The 22505-nt window shown below is 39.8% G+C and overlaps 1 protein-coding gene across 1 annotated transcript in view; it reads right to left on the bottom strand.

The window, feature by feature from the left end:
- Pak5 (p21 (RAC1) activated kinase 5) overlaps positions 1–21476 on the bottom strand; it is a 92144-nt gene extending 70668 nt beyond the window's left edge. The window contains exon 1 of the mRNA XM_027421681.2: positions 21273–21476. Coding sequence (XP_027277482.1) covers positions 21273–21476 — 204 coding nt within the window. The remainder of the gene's footprint in view (positions 1–21272) is intronic.
- Positions 21477–22505: the final 1029 nt, after the last annotated feature.

Here is a 22505-nt window from a genome sequence, read left to right as displayed (position 1 = left end):
ATTATCAAATTGTCTTCTCAGTATTTATGTTTGTAGCCACAGATCGGGGCTGTTCTAAACCTTGGTCAGGGAAGCTTCTCTCTGCTGTGGGAAACAGTGAATACACCAGATGTATAGCTGGTCAACGTACTGAGAATAATAGACTGTGGGCACAGCCTCCACTGAGACATCATTATCAGCTCCAATGCCCAAGGCACAGGAAATATCACAGAAAGAAAACAGAAAGAGTCAGGGTGGGGAGGAGTGATGTGAAATGCCGTCTTCTGTACATGACATGGCTATTGTACTCACGAACTTGCAGCAGCTGGGGTTACCTGAACCAGATCAAGCCAGTCAAAATCCTGGCATAGGTGATCTCCAGGTCTCACTCCCTACTGAGGAACTGTTGGTAGCTGACAGTTGTTGGCGAAAAGGAGAATCATTCTTTCTCAAGGTAAATTTTCCACATTCCAGTGGATGGCACCATAGTATGGGCTGCAATAACTGGACTTCGTATGTCATTAAAAATTAACAGGAAATAAAGAAGCTATGAAGTTGAGAAGGGGACAGGAAATGAGGTGGGAGTATATAGGAGAAGTGAGAAGGGAGAAATGGGGTTGAATGTTCATGCTTCAAGAAGAGGAGGGGTGAGAAGGACATGAGGGAGCAGAAAGGTTGAGTCAGGGGAAGAACAGAAGAAAACAAGAAAAGGAGATAACATAGTAGAGGGAGATGTTTTAGGTTTAAAGAGAAATTAGGCACTAGGGAAATGTCTGGAGATCTATAAAGATGACACCAACTAACAATCTAGGCAACAGAGGAGAGGCTACCTTAAATGCCCTCCCCTGATAATGAGATTGATGACTGACTTATATGCCATCCTATAGACTTCATCCAGCAGCTGGTGGAAGTAGAAGCAGACACCCACAACTAATCACTGAACTGAACAGGAATCCAGTTGCAGAGAAGGAGTGATGAGCAAAGGGGCCCAGACCATGCTGGTGAAACTCACAGAAACAGCTGACCTGAACAACAGGGAGCTCTTGGTCCCCAGACTGATAGCTGGGAAACCAGCACTGGACTGATCCGGACCCCAGGGACATGGGTGTCAGTGAGGAGACCTCGGGAATCTATGGGGCCTCCTGTAGTAGATAAGTACTTATCCCTAGCATAGGTGTCGACTTTGGGAGCCCATTCCAAATAGAGGGATACTCTCTGAGCCAAGACACACAGGGGTGGCCTAGGCCCTGACCCAAAGGATACGACAGACTCTGATGACCCCCTATGGAAGGCCTCACCCTCCCTGGGGAGCAGAAAGGATATGTGATAGATAGGGTTTTAGTTGGGGGGGGGGGTAGGGGAGGAGGGGATGGAGAGGGAACTGGGATTGACAAGTAAAGCAATCTTGTAAAAATAATAAAAATAGTTATAAAAATTCTCAAGAATAAAGAGAATACATGATAAATGTCAGGATCTAGAGTCTTGTAATAAAAAGGAAGAATGCCAAAGAAGGTATAGGTGAAGATAAAATAGAAACCTTTGACACCTTAATCTTAATTGATCAATAGATCAATACTTATGGTAAGAATATCATGGTTTTTTAGGAGGGAAATGACTGACAGTAATGATATGATCACCATTGTCAGAAACGAAAGAAGGAACACCAGTGCAGATAGCAAGCACAGACATTCAAATCTTAAAGGGTTTGGAGATAGGTCAGTTGGTAAAGTACCTGTCATGTAATCTTGAGGACATGAGTTCAGACTCTGAACTCCTGTGAAAGCAGGGCAGAGCAGTATGGGCTGTAACTGCAGCACTGGTGGGCTTTCTGTTCAGGGGAAGACCCGATTTTAAACCTTAAACGTAAGGTGGTGAGTAACTGATGAAAATACCTTGAAGGCAGGGTTTAAATGAATTCACCAGACCAAAGATAAATGATAAATAGGTATTTATTAGGGAAGCACTTAATAGATAAGAGTAAACAACTGTCATAGTCTTCTTGCCCCAGAAGATGCAGTCTCTGCCCTCCTGATGCTCTCCACAACCCAAAAGAGCACGAACCAGCCCTCTCTACCTTATCATGGGTCACATCTGCAACTGAAACCATTCCCAAAGGGTGTGGTTACCACCACAAGTTCACTGGCAAGGCAAGATGCCACTATAACACCCGTCTTTGATCTCTCTCTCCACATGCATATAACTAGAGCATAGACTTCTATTCTTTCATTTATTCCTTCAACTATCCAAATGTCACCAGCTATCTTTGAGGGGGGCAATATTCTTTAATGTAATTTATTTTGTAGTGAATTTAAGATTCTTATACATCTTCTGTTCCCACAAATGACCCATCTCTTCCACTATCAAAAATCCCACCAGGCTGTTTTGGGATTGATGAGCTGTCATTAATGGTTCATATGCAGGCACAGCCCAAGGTTACATTAGGGGTCTTTCTTGTCATTGCACATGCTGTGGGTTTCAACAAACTCAGAGAGACTTAAATCTACTTTTGTATCCATGCATATGAATACACATGCATACAACACACACACACACACACACACAATTAAAAAGAACAGTCAGGAAGTACTACAGCAATTTTATACTTGCAAACTTGAGAGTATGCTAAAACTTGCCAATTTCTTATGATCTGAGGAAATCACTCAAGAAAAAAATGATAGCCTGTAAACATCCACGTTTATTAAAGAAATTTAAATATTATGTTTTCTGAAAAGAAACTGCCAGGTCCACATGAGTTTATTGGTGAATTCTACCAATATTTAAGACTAACACAATGCTCTATCTCAGGACCAATTTTTCAAAACATCTTTCAGAAATAGAGGAAGTTCTTTAAGACCAGCATCACTCCCTACCAAACCTAGAGAAAGACATTACAAGAAAGTAAATCTATAGACAAATGTGTCTCAGGAATACAAACAATCCCCACTTGGAAAAAAACAAATGCAGGAATATAAAATATAACTATACATCGCAAAGGGGCAAGATTTACTCTAGCTATGCAATGCCAATCCAACATGAAAATCACATGCTCATATCAAGGGCTAACAAATTCAAAAGAACTTCCTGGACTTGATGAAGAACATTTACAAGTATCTATTATTTATATCAACTTCTGAATGAGAATCCAGAAGCTTCTCTGATAAGACAAGGTAAAAAGAAACTTGCTCCCTCTTATGATTCCTTTCAAGATTGTACAAGAAGTTACAGTTAATAAAACTAAAACAAGGGGGAAAAGGCTGCAAACTGGGAAGGAAGAAATGAAGCCATCATTCTTTTTTAATAGATGACATGCTCAGTTATGTAAAATATTAGAAAGAATTGACCCAAAGCATTCTTCTATAATAAGTAGTCAAATGAGATGGGAGAGTTTTAAATGAGTGTATAACGCTCAACTTCTTTTGCAGTGTGGGGGGTTGGCACATGCGTCTGTGTGTTTATATGTTTATCTGTACATCAAAAAACAGAAAAGGCGTCATGACGAGAGAGGAAAAGACCTTAAGAAAGACAGGAAACAAAACGAGTGAATGACAGCATACATGCAATAGGAAAACAGAGGGAGGACTAACTGAGGGAGGAAGAGGAACCTCTCTAGAGAGGAAGAAACAAGGGGTGGGGAGGACAGCAGGGAGAGGAATGACTGAGAAGACAGCATAATGGCGTCCGTATGAAGATGGCATCATGAAACCTATTACTACGTATGGTAACTAAAAACTAATAGGAAGGAGAAATTAGGCTGCAATTCATTAATAAGTAAATGGTATGTTTTAGACTTAAAAAAATGAGTTGATTTCTCTGTACCAGCAATGAGAAAGCAAAACTTGAAATTATAAACACCATTTGCATTAGCATTGCCTCACAGGTATAAATCTAACAAAACCTGTACAAGGTCTATGTGACCCAAAGCACAAAATACTGGTGAAAGATATATAATAAAACAACTGAATAAACAGAGAAATATTCCATGCTCCTGGATAGGATGATTTAATATTCTCACTTCAGCTTAATCTACAGATTTGGCCTAATTTGGGATCAAAATTCTAGCAAAAAAAAATGTATGTAACTAGGTGTATAATGAAGAGTACAAATATGTTACATTCTGGAAAAGGTAAAATCATGTAGATAGTAAAACGATGCAGTATTTCCAGGATTAATGGGGAGGAAGGCATGGACTGGAGCACAGGGCATGTTCAAGGCAGTAAAACCACTCCATGCCACACAACCGTGAGTTCAAGTCTCTGTTGACAGCCACAAGTAATGTGCGATTCCGAGAGTGTCCCTCTGGTGTCATCTGCAGACAACGATTGATGTCTTTGCATCCATCAGTGTTCACCAGTCATAAAAATGCACCAGTCCTCTGGGGCTTTTGGTTCCTGTGAGGGGCTAAGCATGCTTGGGCCAGGTAGTGTATGAGGATTCTCCGTATCTCCTAAATTTTCTGTGAACTAGGAATTGCTCCATAAAAGTAAACTACATGAAAGCATCCCCTCTCCTCCCAAGACAGCTGACTGCATTAGGCCAGCATGCCATCGTGTGTAGAACCACTTAACCGAGACACCTTCCTGGAGGAGCAAAGGGAAGAATAAGAACCCATGTTCGAGTCACTGCCATTGTGTAGCAAACTGCCCCAAGCAACAGGTGTTTCATTCAGTATTGAGTAGGCCAGGAGTTTGGCAAGACATCTTCTGGAAAGTTGCCTATCCCTGCAATTAGATATAGATGTTGGCTGGGTTTATAGTCACCAGAGGACAAAAGAGCTGACTACATACTCAAGATACTCACTCTCATGGTGGCAGGTACTAGAGACTGTTGACTGGGGGTTCTGCCTGGCTGTCTATCACAGCATCTACACATGGTTCTTCCAAAACAGTGACTTTCTTACAGGAAATCAAATTCATGTGTGACTGAGACCTAACAGGGCCGAGAGGCACAACAGAGTGTGGAAAAGATCAAACCAAAACGCAAAAGGCAAAGCCAACCAATTACTCTGAAGGAGTTGACATGATAACATTTGTTTATCTCAGTACGGGTCAGCTTTGCGAATTAAAATGCAAACTCATTTTAGTTTGTAAGTGGGAGCACTCACAAACTAAATTGTAATGTATCCATGCCCACCCAGCATGGCAGCATAGGTGTTGCCTGAATTTCCCCTTCAAAGCTGCTAATGCAAAGCTGTGATACTGTTCTGGGCCACCAGGTGGCACAGTTGCATATTTTTGAGAAACTAGACAGCCACGAGGAAAACAAAGTTAATACATTTCCTTTCCCAAGTCCTAGATGGCATCTTAGCGTCCTTTGATGCCTGTGAACACAAAAGTTTCAAAGACACCATGTAAGGAGCTGGAGGTGAGACCAAGGGAAATTATGTCTTAAGTAATGTTTCCTCTCACAACTTCAGAATTCTCTGCCAGTTGGTCAGTGTGCATCAGAAATAGGAACTTTTGCCTCTAATTAAAAAAAAAAAGTAAAATTGATACAGATTATTTTTACTCAGTTTCAGAGAAATACAGGGATCTAAACATTCCAACTTTTGGCATGCTCGCTATTATTATTAATACTAAATTATCAAAAACAAAAAAGCAAAAAAAATAAAAGCGGTGTTGTCATGCATTGAGGATATGTGTTTAAATTGTGCTGTTAAGTTGTAGAAATACAATGAGAGAAAAGATTGGACATACATAAAGATATTAAAGATATTACCCAGTATTTAGCATTAAACTGAACTTGTAAACAGAATGAAAACTATTGAGATATGTAGGCCTGTAATGTGACACTTACGCCAGCAGAGGGCGAAATAGTCTAAGGAATTTATAACATTTAGGGCTTCTGTAAGAATAGGTCAGAGGAAGCTGATGAAACTATCTAACGCACACAGTATAGAATATGCCGCTAACAGCAAAAAGTATTAAGATATAAAGAGGTTTGATGTATCAACTTACTTTGTGTACATCAGAAAACACCAGCTACCTCCCTTATATGATTGTGCTAATTGTTAATCAAACTGAAAAACACAGCTCTACTTCACGTGGCTCCCGCATTCCAACGCTAAGCACTTCTGCCCAGTGTTATTGCTGAGGTGAACGGAAAACATATGACAAGGTTCCGCAGTCCTGGATTTAAGTTAGCTTAGTCATTACATATTAATGGAGCAACTGCTGGGTGACAGTACAGTCTCCTAAGTAGAACATTCAAACCATTTAAACGGACGCTTAGAGAATGAATACTGGGGTGTGAGAAAGACCGAGAAGACAGAAAGTGTGTTCTCCAGATGAACTAGAGCAAATAGAAGCAAAGAGGTTTAGAAGGAAAACAAGCAAACCCCACAAAAAATGGCGATATTCAATCCTAGGAAATTTAAGTGCCATCTTGGGCTTGGGAAACAAAACTGAAAAGCCATCCTCGGAGACAAGATTTGATAGCCCCTGGCCACACTCTTCCCAGCTTCTTCGAGAGTGGCTGACCCTCTCAGACACCGAATCCTTGAAAACTTCCTAGAATCCCCATCCTTCCTGGCTTCTCCCTCTGTCTGCTGGGTTGAGTCCAGTTTGAGCATCTGGCCCAATCCTTGGGTGTTCCTAATGGCCAGATACTTCCTGCTTTCCTAGGTAGAGACTGGAAAACACCCAGCATATCCAACTTCTGCTCTACTGAGTATGGCATCAGATCTCTGTGGTTTCCCTCCTTGATTCTTCTCATTTGTCCTCACAAGGGATTTCTAGATGGTGCTGAATTTTGCTTCCAACCGAAAGTCCTCCAGTGTTAGAAGACTTTTACTTCTTCCTTTTACTTTTACTTCTTTGACAGATCACCAGGGTTCTCAACCATTCATCAAAATGCCTGAGTTCTGGCTTATTCATCACCATGGTCACCTTCCCCCTGAGGCACCCATTAAACAGTGTCTGAAGATGAAATTGATGCCTTCGGAATACAGATAACATGGCAGGAGGTTGGGTAGAAAGGCTAAGGATGGAGTGTGCTACCTCTGGCACATATTCTGTTTGTGTAATTGTTACCACACCTATATAAGCCATATATATTCTCTGGGGTCCATACTTCTGCCAGGAAGAACTCACATCTGACTCATTCACTGCCCTGACTCTAGCACATAGTACTGATCTCAGGACATGGCAGCCATGTGTTGAATCAAAGTGACCTGAAATACAAAAATAGCAATATGAATTCAGGCCTCTCCAGAAAGGCCATGGAAGGTAGAAAGGATTCTGGGATCATAACTCAAGCATGGTGCACTTCTCCATGTTCATTCTGGTGGCTCTACCTCTCTTAATCATGATCAAATGACTTCCTGGGCTCTGAAGAGTCACACATTGGCAAGGATTGGCATGGAAGACATCTGGGCTCAGACCTGGCTGGGAAGGTGCCTGTCCTCCAGCTGTGCACAGGTTAGCATGGCCAAATGCTGGCAAGAGGAACATGAAGACCTGGGAAATGGATTTGAGCACTGTAGTCTGTCTGTATAGAGCTAAGACAAGACTCAAAAGAGTTTCTGTCCTTGATGCTCAGAGATAGAAGAGGAAAAGAAATTTCCTCTGTGTCTGCCTGTGTTAACCCACTAGTTCCTTGGCATGGATTCCTTTTTGTAACCATCTCATAATGGGAAAACAACCTCTCAAAGAGAGAAAAGTGGTTGACCTGGGAACTGGTAGCAGTGTGAGAATCACTTACATGATTTCCACTGTGAAAATCTTAGATTGCATTGCCAAACCCACATCTACTTGTGTGTAGTGCACAACCTAAAAAGAGTTCATTTTTGAAGTAACTATATCTATGTCATGTACTATTGCACATGTTTTATCCCAATTGAATGAATCCAGCAGCAAGAGAGAGAATAGACATAGTCCAAAGACAAATTAAATATATACTCCACAAAGAATGGAACACAGACAGCTAGACAACAGCTTGGTGTAAGAGGTAACTAGAGCATCTCTGATGATATGAAATGGGTGTTATGAGGGTTCTGAAACCTTGGCAGTTTTGTGCTTAATTTGAGAAGGATGGACAGCAGGCTGGCGTGAGACACAGAACCTGAGAAGTAAAGGAGATATCTCAAAATCTGTATAGAAATGCAAAGGATGGGAAGTTATGAGGAAGTAAAGGACTTTACACAAAATTATAGGTGTGCAAGGAAGATGAGAATGAGTGGGTGGGGCCATAATTTCAGAAATAATTGATACTAAGTTTTCTGAGTTGAAAACTGAGTATGTACCTTAAAAAACTTCATCCAATTTCAGACAGAAATGATTTGGAATTAAAAAAAAGATGAACTTATACATATCCTTGAAAATTGGTTAACTATAAGAATAGAGAAGAATTCTTACATTCTTTCAGGAAACTGAATGTCAGCAGGCTATTGTCTAAACAACAATGCCACATCTCCGTGTTGAGTCTAGACGCCAGTCTACACCCTGTTTTTGTCTCCACTTGAGCATCCTTCCACTTTGTTCTGCATCCCTCTCTAAGAATAAGAATTCTCGCCTACTTCCAGAAAAGGAATATTGAAGCTTGACTTTAAAGAAATGGAGCTCTGTTGGTACCTTCCACTTCCCTTTCTCTACTGGTTGGATCTTGGTGAGTAACAGCTCAGAGCTATTGTCTTTGCCAGGTTTCGGTTGATTAATCCTTCTTAAGATGGATTGCAGAGCCTATAAAGCTAGTTTAGTGATACTGCCATAATATTGTTTTATCAAAACAGTGAGTCAGAGGTGCTAGAATGTTATAAGTGTTTCAGAAGCCTTGGCTTCAGGGTGGGCAAGGGGAAGAGAAGGGCTGAAAGGTTGTCTCCTCTTATTGGACTGGGGAATAGGGGGTGAATGCAGTGTTTAGTGGAAGATACAGAATGTATTATTTGGAGAATTGGGAGTTTGTTTATAGAAATCTAAACAAGGAAGGAGATATCTGATGAAAAGAGCAAGAAAAGACAGAATGCTTTAGTGCAACTGTGAGTGGAACATGAAGCTAGTACAGGATGGGAGAGAAGGAAGCAAAGAGGAAATAATGAGCAATTAAGTAGTATAGAAGAGATAGTCAAGTAGCTGAGTCATGATGCTAACTATAAATGTACTGAATTCTTACAATAAATGACAGGTTGAGTGAACACCAATGACACAACGAACAACCATATGCTGCTTATAGGATGAGCTCATAGGCCTTTCCAGAAAGAAGAAAGTAGAATATGGCTTTAGGTAAAAATAAATAGACATAAAGAAGACAGTGTGGGAAAAGGTTTATTAGAGAAGAGGGAATATCTTACAAAGACATGAAGTCTTTGCAACAGAGACGGACACTAGGAGATTGGAATTGTTGATCTACAGAGTGGGAAGGGAATCCAACAGTTAGGGATACAAGTGTGAAGTTTGAGAAAGGCTTGTAGATCTTGGAGATCACAAGGGTCATGGCAATCATGTGATCTGAGCTAGTCCAAGGTGACTGGAATAGTACACGTGCTTTGTGCCCCAAGAATTCCACTCCAGGTGATGGAACGTCTGCTGGGCCGGTCAGGGCCATTCCCAGTGCTGCACACAAAGTTCAAATTCAGAAAACAAAATGTTCCAAGGGAAATCTTAAACATTTGATGCTAGGGAGGGGAATTGAACATGTCTGTCTTGGAATTTGGCAGAAGTAAAGGTTTTGCTGCAGAAATAAGTAAAACATGGGGAAAATGTATCAGGAAACTTAACTCTTGTCCAATCTTCTCAAAATATCATCTTCTGCCAGTTATCAGCCTCTGTCCTTGGCAGTCCCCGAGTCGTGTCTTAGCGAGGATCAGAACTCCTGGCTGCACTTCCTGAGCTCTAAGCAGCATGAGTGAAATGCTGATCATGTTCTCTCCCATGGCACTCAAGTTCTTGCCTTGAGTCATGTGATAACCTGCCCAGGGAGGTGGATCTAGTCTAAGTTTGGGGAAATCATAATTCACCAAGGAGCTCTTAGCTGAGCTAGCTGCTATCTGAACTGCTGTTTATTTTACCAGACCTCCAGGGATGATGCAGGCAGCAGCAGCATCTGCCCTTGCTGATTCCAGCTTTTCAGAGAGACAGAACATAGTGCTGAGCCCAGGACCATGGTATGGACTTACCCAGTCTCACTGTTTAAAAACTGCAATTGTTTTTACTTGTCGTCAGCTTCCCTGTTCCGTTCTCCCAGTTTTAAAATCTCTGTCTGGTTGCTGTTAATTTGTAAGACCTTGTCAATTCCTTGACTGTTTTTATTTGTTAGCTTGAAAATGTGAGACATCACGGATAAAGTAAAAAAAAAAAATAGTTTTCTGTTTTAGGCTCTTTGTTCATAAAACCAAGTCTCTGACAAAACTCTGAAGATCACAGGATTTGGAAAACCAGAGCCGTCAAGGCTGCAGGTGTGACCAGGGAATTAGGCTAATTAGTGTTTGAAACTGCCAGGTGAGGCTAGAAATAGGCCTAATAACTAAGGCTAGAAACTGCATAAAAATTGAACCATCATACTCAAGAATGAAATTAAACCATCTCCCTCCATCTGCCCTCCCTCCCTTTCTAACTCCTTCCCTCCCTTCCTCATCCCCTCTCTTTCTCCCTTATACATCCCTCTCCCCACTCCTCTTCTTCTTCCTTCCTTTCTTTCCCTCTTTCTTTGTTGCCCCCCCCCATGCACCACTAGATCCTAATATGGCTTATCCACCTATTGTGGAAGAGCCCTCAGATTTGTGTTTTTTTTTTTTTTTCTTTTGGTTGCCTGAAACGCACAGCAATCCTACTGGCTCATAGTTGTGACTCACCATGCCCTGCTTCTTTCCCCGTTGAAGAGGCACACAATTTAATCCACCAACCTGATAGGGGTTCTGCAACCAGACAGTGGAAGAAACATGGAGAAATTTTGAGGAACATGCTAGAGAAACCCCAAATTACCAGGAATGAACTCAGCTGAAATTGCACTTTGAAGATGTTCTTGGTGGGTTCTCGGAAGCACATTGCTGGTAAGAGGACCTCTGTTATTGTATTGTGTAGTGAAGCTGTTTCCTGGAGTTTTGTGGAAGGCACAGCTTGTATGAGATAAATTCAGTAATATTATTAAAGAGATTTCAAAGAAAATGTCGAAGGAGTCACCGCTCTCTTCATCCTGCAAGGAGAGACATATACTGAAAGGAATGAATTTTTTTCTTGAAATAAAATTTTAAAAGGGAATCAGAATCCAATGGCCTCATACAATGCAATGCTCTTCAGTTGGCAGCCTAGATGCTGAAACTGAGAGGTTCATCCAGGACAGCACATCCCAGAGGAATGGGTGAATGCATCGTAGTTCAACTCCTGAACTCAGACCAAGAAGATAAGACAAGAGGCCCTTTCAAGAGTGTGTCCCACAGACACTGGCCAACTACAGACACACTGGGCAGATGCAGCAATAGGTCAAAGAGGGAGGGCTCTCTGGAATATCTGTGGATATGCCTTTTGCTTAATGGAGTGAGCCCCAGTGGGGTCTATAAAGTCCACAAAGCTCTTAAGAGACAGTTTCAACAGAAGCACTGGCACTTGCCATGAAAGGGATAGGGAGTGTGAAGGAAAGCAGGCTCCTGACACCCCAAATGTGTGACTGTCAGGGTAAAGCAGACAGATAAGACTACTTTGATGACAATTATTTGCCAAGCTTCACAAGAAAGGAGGAAGGAAAGTGAAAAGGGTGGAGTTAGAGCCACAGAAGAACATTTCCATGCCTTGTATTTCTATTGAAATTCTAGTGTTTTTCTGGCTGGACTTGGGGATGGACATTGACAAATGGATTCTTCTTTACTTTCTGTCCCCCTGACCCCTTCGTTCACTCTGCTTTCTCATTTGGAGTCAGAATTTTTCTGTATACTCTACCTGCTTTACCATTTTATTTGGGGAATGTTGGGGGCGGGCAGACAACTCTGTTTCACATGTCCACAGATGAGAAATGTATCCAGGGACTGTACTCAGTAGGCCACACTTATATATTCCATTAACACCAAATTCCTATTTAACGGGGAATGTAGACTTTGAGATTTAGACTGAGACTTTGAGATTATTGGCTTGGGATGATTGCTTTTTGCATTTGTTGAGGATATTAGGGGCATAGAAGATAGCTCTCTGATCCTTCCTTGATAATTCCCACTTTTGGCAGCTTACTAGTTTTTGAGGGCAAGGGTTTGCTTCTAAAAAGTTTACTATGACAAAAATGACAGGCTACCTCTTCCACAGTGAGCTATTTGTCATTCCACTGGTTATCTAACATTAGTGGAGGTGGGCTTTTAAAACTACAATTTTGCTCACACATGCACACATATACACTAAGTTGACTAGTGTGAGCAGGAGTCACAGAAAGCCGAGGGACAGCTTTTTCCTGTGGATTTAGAAGACTCTTTTCAGTTAGGTCACCACTGCCAGGAGGGCAGAGCAGAGGCCAATAAGTTTATCCAGAGGGTATTTCAGCTCATATGAGATTTCCAGCCATCAAAGCATAGATATTGGAGCCTCATCATTGGCAAGGCCAGCTGTTAGGGCTCTAAACTAGGGGAGAGTTTTGTGGTTGGGGGATTTGATGTACATCTTCAAGAATGGCTAGTTCAGGGATCAGGGACACCGTAGAGAGCCAGCAGCATGCACCTGAAGGTTTAAGTTTATTCATTTGCTTCTTGGCAGACACTTGGCATTTTCTGTTTAAATATTCTGCTGGACTCACTTGAGGAGACTGTGTGTTGCATGAATGGAAGGCCCCACAAGAGGCCCTGTGCACACTGCATGTAGAAAGCTGTCTTAACTGCAGTCAGGCTAGGAAATGATAGTGAGTATTTAAAATCTGTATCAGATTCTTGGGTGTCTGAAAGTACACAGGTTAAACCCAGACCATCCATATGCCAGAATCAAAGGCATCCGTTACATGTAATACCATCACAATAACTTTTTAATTATCTTGTGAAAAGCTCTGATACCTTGTCTGAGAACACTGTATACCACTATTATAGACTTAATGCACATTTACCATCAGGAGTTAGGGAGTGTGATGATTATAGGAATGGACTTTAGAGTCAGATAGTTTTGGGACTTGAATTTTTTTAAGTTATGGAACTTCATATATATATACAGGATCTCAGTTTATACTCTAGGTTAACCTTGAAATTATGACAATTCTTCTTCATAACCTTTCTAAGTGTTGGGATGACAATCATGAGCCTCCTGGTTCAAATTCATTTTTCTAACCATTGATTTGTTCACCTAACAGAAAGAATCAACACCACTCACTTGAATGGATGATTTGAAGATTAAGCTAGGCAATGTATCAGCTCAATGGTGTCAAACCATGAGGGTGAGGCTACAATGGCTCTGCTTCAGACTGAAGGGACATAGGTGGTATGTGCTGTTGTGAGCCAGGGGTTCTCACTCTCATGGAGTTACTATATTTTCCAAGGAATGCCTTTCTTAAGATGGTGCATAATGGAAATCTCAACTGTCCATCACGTGGTGTGTTCACACCATGCCTCGGATCATTATAGCCCCATGGTTAAGCCTAAATTCAATGCTCACCATGAGACACAAGAAATTTCAGTTTCAGTTTCATAATTCAGTCAACTTTGAATAGTACCTGTGAAACAACTCCAGGGTCTACAGTCATGGTCTCTGATAGACAAGGTCATTTGATCACTAGCATTTCTGACTCAGGTTCACCGAACCCTATTTTTTGCTAACTTCTCCAGGCAATCAATCTTTCTTGTACTATATGAAGCAAACTAGAAAATTTCCCTATGATAAAATATACCATTGGTTCACTCACTTGTTTTTTGCTACAATCTAAAGTTCTATGCTTGGGTTTATAATTTTCTTTTTGATCATCTTCCTATCAAAAGCAAATAATCTGAGGATGAGCATACAAAGTAATCATTATGCAGTAAAAATTCACAGAAAGAAAGTGCAGAGCAAGCAAAGGCAGCTGGGTCAGATAACAGAGTGTAACTCAACTTAGAAACTGTGTGGAATTGGTCTCAGCCAAGGTCTTCCCCCTCACCACTGGCTCAACACTTCATTCGTCATTGTATTGATGCCCAAAATAGCAAATATTGAACATTTTCTGCTCTGTAAACATTATCTTGTGTTTGGCAACTGTATTCCCGCTTTTGGTCAGGCCTGTTTCCTAGTATAGTTCAACAAAACTTCAGATTATTGTAAGATCTGAAGTCTGCTTTTCTTCCACATAGCATCTGACCTGGAAGCAGAGCTGTAGAAAACATCAACTCAGGTTCTGTAGGAACCTGTGCATGTTCTGTTTTGGGATGTAGACACCTCTTTCATTTCTTCTTTGTCACTTCTATTGGAGACCTTCACTACAAGGATTCTGAGAAAGGCATTTCTAACAGGGGTGCTCAGAAATCGACTTAACCATCTTTGTCATAAATGTCTTCCTAGTATATCCTATGACATAACTGCATTGAATGCCACATTGTATGTTTTCTTTGGTCTTAAGTGTGAAGGAGATGCTAAACTCTTGTGGTGAGATAACCTGTAACCATTCTTCATGGGGCTTCTTTCAGAGGTACAATTTTTATTGTAAACTGGGAGCTGCCTTCCAAGTGCAGTTGTGGAAAAAGAAAGACTAGATAACTTTACCAAGTTCCCCTACTGGGTGGAATAAGACATGTTTGGACCACAGAACTGTCACACCAATGCCAGGATGAGCCTGCCAAGATGAATACAGGAGATACTTGGTCAACCTGCATGTTTCTCAACGTGGAAGCAGGGCCATTACCTCCAGTGATGTTTTTCCTGAGTACCACAGTCCTGAAAATAGCAGCTTTTACAAGTAACCAAAGGCTATTTGAGTTTGGCAGCTCAAACTTAGAAAGGAAATTTTAAGGTAGCTTAAGTGAGAGACTGAAAACTACTGATGGTACTGATGCAATTATAAAATGGAAACTGTCTGGAAGTTTAACCATGTTTTAAACGATTTGAAAAAAAAAAGTTCAAAAGAATTGCATCAGCATGTGTCTGAATGATCAGAACCAAGTCCCTACCAAGAGGACAGACAGCAGATCCTCTGTCAAAGCCTCTTGTGTTGCTACATTCAAAAAGCCAGTGAAGACAACAGGCTCTACAATACTTCCCCATGCCTTTTATTTTTCAAAACTCCTCCTTGAAATTGGAAAATGTCTTTTCAACCCACCCATCAGCATGGGGATCAGGAAAGCATGTCTTTCTGGAAGATGGTACTTATGACTTATTATGAGAACTTAAATGGGGCCCGAGATTAGGTTTTACTTTATCTCTAACTTTTAGATTCAGTGAGGGAGAGAAAAACAGAGAAGGGGAAAGAAGGGATGAAGAGGGAGACGGGGAGGGGAGAAAAGAGGGAGGGAGTGGGAGACTGAGTTGTGGAAGAGGGGATATGTCAACAGGGTGTATACTTTGAAGCCTAGGTTAATTTGAAAGGGCAAAACTTGTCAGCAGTTTCCAACCATGAAGGGCTCACACACATGAAGACCTAGGCTTTGCTTGTGCTCTTTTCCTCCTGTATGAAAAGGAGTCTATGCTATCCCACCCCCTAGATTTGCAGGTAAGACATGCTTTCCTGATCCCCATGCTGATGGGTGGGTTGAAAAGACATTTTCCAATTTCAATGAGGAGTTTTGAAAAATAAAAGGCATGGGGAAGTATTGTAGAGCCTGTTGTCTTCACTGGCTTTTTGAATGTAGCAACACAAGAGGCTTTGACAGAGGATCTGCCGTCTGTCCTCTTGGTAGGGACTTGGTTCTGATCATTCAGACACATGCTGATGCAATTCTTTTGAACTTTTTTTTCAAATCGTTTAAAACATGGTTAAACTTCCAGACAATTTCCATTTTATAATTGCATTCTGTTTTTGCTGAAATTATCTTTTTAGAAAGCACACTATTTATTCTTAAAATGTTTGTGTTTTTTTTTTCTTCTTTCTCAGCAGTCTTTTGGCAATCATATAGCTAGAAGGACCTCATGAATCTCAACTTTTCCCACCTTCCAATGACAACTCTCACCCAAAGCCTGCAAGATTATACATTAGACTAACATGGCAGGTAAACTTTAAATTTGATCTGACCTTTAAATAAATCAATTCCTTAAAGAATAATTTGTGGGTGTAAGATCTGGAGCTTTCACCTGTAAAGGATTATCAGGCATCACACTTTTAACTACAGTTTCCAAACACTCTGTACAATTCATTATCTTGTCCTGCTTCCCACCTGACAACATCTCCCTCCTCATGCCCTGGGACTCTCTGTCCTGCTCCTGTACTGTTGGTGATCTATTTTCCCTTTAAACTCACTAAACTTGTTTCTGCCACGGGGTCTCTGTACTACTTCCTCCTTATGGTTGTGAGTGTTTCCCATCTTAAAGTCTGCCTAGTAGTTAGGTAAGCTTTGATACTCATCCACCAAGGCAGAGACTGGGAAAGGGAAAGATGAAGTCTAGTGGTGTAAACATTAAGGTATCAAGTTTCAAGAGTTATAATAGATGCTTCTATGGCCAACATTGTATCATAGTAGAGATACGATAAAAAACAAGAAGGAACTAAAACTATATTGGCGGATAGGAAAGCTGTAGTGGACTGAATCTCTGGTCATTGAGAGGAGGCACATAGAACATATCAGGATGAAAATAAGGAGGACAGAGGTACTGAGACAAGCTGAAAGGTAATGTCAGGGCATAGTGTAGGGCAAAAAGCAGACATGAAAGTCAGAAGAGTCTCTCTGGGCCACTCTTCAGTGTCATAGTTTCTGGGAGTTTCATTCAGCTAAGCGTATGACAAGTATCTGTTAAAGTTTGATTCCTTGATGACTATTGTCAGTAATTAAGGGAGACACTAAAATAAATAGTTACTATAATGTTAGAAAACATATAGTTGTCCCATAGTTTAGGAAAATGCATTTCAAAACATATTAAAGGAACTAGAGACTGTCACAGAAATTGACAGAGCTAAAAATATTTAGGATGTCTGTATGTAATAGTGAAGAATGGGAAGGGAGAAAGAGAATTATAAAGCTGTGAGCTTCATTGAGGAGCTTCTAATATACACTATAATAAAGGGGAAAACAAGGAGTGGTCTCCCAGAATCCAGCAGCTGGACCTGGAGATTCTCTTCTCTTGATTTTACCTATTTTGTCTAATAAAGTTGTTTTTAATGTAGTTGTCAGAGGTAGAAGACAAAAAAGAAAGAGAGAGAACTACAATTTTGGAATGTTATAAAATATTGACAATTGCAGATGTGAAGATGACCTAAGAGAGTCAGCTTGGCAACCTTCATCCCCCATGGTATAACGAGAAGGCTGTTAGAAAGCTTTGAAAGGCAATCGATGGCTTGCCAGTACGAAAAAGAACTACATTTCTTAACTCTCAGTGGAAAAGCTTCTTGAAGTAAATGACAATTAATATAGAGACCTGCAACCAGTCAATGTACAGACTGTGGAGTACTGTGCCCTAAATTGGACATCTATATCATCTACCACCTCCTTAAAAAGTTCAGTGGACACATGCCCACAGGAAATAATGGTTTCTGGACACAACAGGGCAGTTGCACACATGAATTTACAGTCATTGTGACAGCATGCCCAAGACCTGAGAAGCTTAAGGCTGATAGGATCCCATCAAGAAGGGAAGTCCCATCCCTAGTTGAGGAGATATTGGCAATTAAGAGCTGCTAGGAGAGGGTGAGTCAATTTTCTTTAAGGATATGACTCTTGGTAGGTCAATCATATTTTAAAACATGTCCTAAACCCAAGAGTATTTGGAAAGGAGTAATTGGGTTCCATAAATTGAAAAACAAGACAAAATGAAGTAGGGTGTGTATGGAGGTGGAATGGATCTTGTAAGAGTTGAGGGAGACAAATCTTATACATTGTATAAGATTCTCAAAGAATTCACACACACACACACACACACACACACACACACACACACACACACACACACGCATGTGCGCGACATCTTTGGAGTGAAAGATGTGAGGTGTTAGATAGCTATACATTAAAGATATCTTTGTAGTTTCAGGGCTAGATAGGTGGCTCAGATGTTAAGAGCAGTTGTTACTTTTTCAGAAGACCTGAAAACACCCACGTTGGATGTTTTACAACTGCTTGTAACTCTATTTCTAGGGAAAATGACACCCTGCTAGTCTCCAAGGACACCTACATGCAAGTATGCACATTTACACATACTATGTCACACAGATACACATAAATAAATAATAAAGTACACCTAAAAAGAGAATGGTTTGGAGGCTAAAATAGATAAAGTATGGTCTGAAAAGACATAAGCATTGACATGACTCCAAACTGTTAGGTTAGAGAAATTGTAATCAGTTACAATATGATAGGATATTATATTTAGTAATCTTTCTGGACTTAATGCCAACTCAACCATTAACAGTCAACTAGAGAAGACAAAAGTCTCTTTTCATGAAGATATAGAACAATTAAAAATAAACAAAATGGGTACCATGTGAGGATCAAACTGGAGATATCACAGATAACCCCATTTGATATGAACCACAAATGATTGTTCTTAAAATTTTTGAAGAACCTCCAAATTTGTTCATGACCTAAAAAGACTTCTGTTTCTGTTAGAATTAAAAATTATCCATTGTATACTATATTAAAATATGGAGTTATTCTAAACTTTGATTTTTCACTACATTATTATTATTAATTTTAAGGCAGGGTTTCTCTGTGTAGCCCTGGTTGTCCTGGAACTCATTTTGTAGGCCAGGTTGGCCCCAGACTTAGAGATTTGCCTGCTTCTGTCCCCTGAGTGCTGGAATTAAAGGCATGGGCCACCACCACACAAATAAGAAGCTTATAAAGCAAAAGAGTAGAGAGTTCATGATATTTTAGGCATCAACTATGACACTACAATATATGTTACTTTCTGAAAAATCCTACTGTAACCTCAGGTAGACTTCTCAAAGAACCTAAGTTTCCCAAGAGTTCCAGACTGTACTATGAAAACCAAGCACTCATATCTTCATGATAATTTTATCTGTTATAGCACATACTTTGTAGAATTCTTCTATAGAAAAATGAGCAAGTTATAGAAAGTTACAATTTAAACGAAACTCAAGTCTTCTGTATGAATGAGAATTTTTCTCAATCTTAAATAAATAGGAAGTTCGAAGATAGTTATATAGTATGACATCACAATAAAATTTAAATATATCAAAATATTTAGAATTATTGCTATAATAATAATTAACATTAAAAAGAAACAGGAAGAAAACGTTAAGATGTGCATATAACACAGCTAATTTTGAAACAACTTGGGTAATGTTGCTTATGATGCTCTTATGGACAAAACAGTTAAGTATGAAAAACATTCTTGGTGGGGGAAGAAGAGGAGCTGTTAGAAATTGAACCCATTGAATTTATGCTAAGTGCAGGTCATATCACTGACCTTCATTTCCTGACCTTGCCAAATGTTTGAAAGGTATACTCCCCTTTGACTATTCAGATGATTTCAGTCAGTTTATGTGCTTGGGGTTTGGGGTCAAGAAAGTCAACTCAACATAAATCTAAGATTCTGATATCTTGAACTTTTTTTTTAACCAGTGTAAAGTCATTCTGATTATATCATCTATGTAAATAAGTTTTTATAACTACTTTTATAAAGATTTTCAAAATCTCTTTAGGCCAGCCGCCTTTGCACCAGCAGGATATTATTTAGAAATGAACACCAAGAAGCTCTAACCCAGTTTTACTGAATCAGATACAGGGGTAGAGCTCCATATCTGTGTTATGGTGGTTTGAATAAAAATGGCTCCCATAAGCCCATAGAGAGCAGTACTATTAGGAGGTACAGCCTTACTGGAGTAGGTGCAGTCTTGTTGGAGGATGTGTGTCATTGGGGGCAGGCTTTGAGGTATCAGAATCTCAAGCCAGGTCTAAGGGCTCCCTGTCTTCCTACTGCCCCTGGATCCAGATGTAGAACTCTCAGCTACCTCTCCAGTACCATTACAGCCAATTTAGTCCAATGACAATGGACTAAATCTCTCAAGTGTAAGCCAGCCCCAACTAAATGTTTTCCTTTATAAGAATTTGTGTGGCTCTGGTGTCTCTTCACTGCAATAGAAATCCCAACTAGAACATTTGTTTTAGCAAGACACTTCAGGTGATTCTCAATATACCTTGAGAAGCCCTGGCATAAATGAGTCTGCAAAGGACAGATGTACTCTTACAAGTTGTAGGCAAAATAGATAAGCTAGAGTTTCTGAACAGGGGCAATGGGAGTCATGACCCATCAAGGAATACTGGCTCATGTGGTAGATTTCTACTCAGGTAAATCCTCCTGAAGCCTGCTGTCCAAAAATAAGGGACGACACACTTCTTTCATTGGATCACTATTCGAATTCAACCAGTTGAAGAGATAACAGACTCCTTTATCATTTATCAACTATATCTTTTGTTCACATCCTGTAGAATCACTTTATATATAATTTAGCACAATTTAGGCACTATTAATGTTCACACAGAGTAAGTATCCTCATAGCAAAGATACGTTCTAGTATAATGAATGACAGAGGAACATGAGTTTCATACTTTGTTGAGATTGGAAGACTCTGGAGTGATCTGATGTATATTATTCTGCTAAATATCTATACTGTTTTACTCCCATGGAGAGCTTGTGGGCAACTGCCTGATAGACTACAGAATTCTTACCCTCCAGTAAAGAAGAAGCTGCAACCTCTGAATTGTCTTTTTGGTAACTGAACATAGCTGAAACTTAATGAGTCATGAACATTCCTTATCAAAAATCTACCAGCTGTTTGTTCAGGTTAATTATTCAATGACTGAAATTATTTGCTAATATGAAATATCTCTTTCTTAGACTATGGAGATAAATGTGAAGATACACACATTTACTGTATAAATCATACATATAGACACATACATTTGAGTGTATGCTTATAAATATGATTTATTGCTACTGAAATCTGTTATCGTTGTATTTTATAATAGTAAGTATAAATATTTTGAGAGCAAATAGAAGACAATGAAATATGTCCAGTAAAATATTTGATTAGATCTATTGCTGATATTATCAGAGGAGCTGGGTATTATTGACAGAAATAAAAATTCATTTTGTAGCTTAATTTTACATCTAAATTTTACAATAATCAGTATTCAAAGACAACATTTCCCTTTCATGTGCTGCAAAATGAAGGCTAACTGTGGCTAAAGTTACCCAGTTTATAAAGATAGTACACTAAATCAAGTCAGAGCCTGGTGCTGAAGTCAACCTGAAGACAGAATCCTTGCATACCTTCATGGGAGCCAGTTGTATCGGTGTGATGCATGACGGATCCACCATGGGCTTGGGCCTGTTGGCTGTGTCTGCTAACAGGCTGTGCCATTGCTGGGGAAGGCCAGTAAATTTCTGCTCCTGTGGATCAAACCCAGTATGAACCCTGTGCTCAAAGTTGGATGGGCCAGAAATTTCAATCTTTTTCTTTTTCTTCCCAAACATGATGTAAAAAACCTATGAAATACAAAGAGAAAACAGGCAGCTTATTATATCTCACCACCAGGAGATAAATTTATTTTAGATAATTTATCTACATCATTTCAGTTATCTCTCACAATACTAATTTCAAAAGATAAAAGTTATATTTTCAGGCTGTATATATGAGATAATTTCATTCTGAATCTTTGTTCTTATCTTGAATGATCACTGTGGATTACAGTTGCTTGTCCCATTGGTGCTGAATTTGGCCCATGTGAACTGCATGGATCAATGGTCTGGAAAATAAGCCAGTCTAGGGTGGGGGTGTTTGGATGCTCTTAGTACTCCACCCCAATAAACTTGTCATTAAGAATCCTCAGGTAGATTATACTTGCCAATCCTCAGTTTTAGAAGAGAGATTTGAAGAAGACATAGTGCAACCTGGAGTCAAGACCAGGCAACTCTGTGGAGCCATTGTTGAGCCACAGCTGACAGTTACACTGATGTAACACGTGAAGAGCTATGTTTCCAACTTGTGTATCATATCAACATTACTGAAGCAAAAGCTGAACAATTCTCAAGGAGAAGCACCTCAAAGTTTGGTATGAAGTCAAAATCCAGAACACATATGTGACAAAATAGCATATATATCAACAAGAAAAATGAGCTAATAATTATTCTGCATAAAAACCAATTATTATAGATAGAAAATAAATATTTATCAAACAGATAGAATATCACCTGCTCAAGTAGGTCCTGTAAGTGTTAACTGTATTAAATGGTGATTCTGTACTTCATGATCTGGTAGCCTGTGATGTAACCTAGCTTTGAACACTGTGTCATCATGAATTACATGTGATTGCCATACTTTAGGTGTGTGTGCTTTTGACCAGGGGTTACTCACCTGTGAGTAGGTTAAACAAGGTGTCACCTTGAGAATCCTTCCACATATTGCCATGGGGTTTATAAAAAGATATATATATATATATATATATATATATATATATATATCAGTGTGTGTACATATGTACATATGTGTATATGCATACATAT

The sequence above is a fragment of the Cricetulus griseus genome, chromosome 6 (assembly GCF_003668045.3).
Source record: "Cricetulus griseus strain 17A/GY chromosome 6, alternate assembly CriGri-PICRH-1.0, whole genome shotgun sequence".
Classification (NCBI taxonomy): domain Eukaryota; kingdom Metazoa; phylum Chordata; class Mammalia; order Rodentia; family Cricetidae; genus Cricetulus; species Cricetulus griseus.
This window is presented reverse-complemented; position numbering and strand designations above follow the sequence as displayed.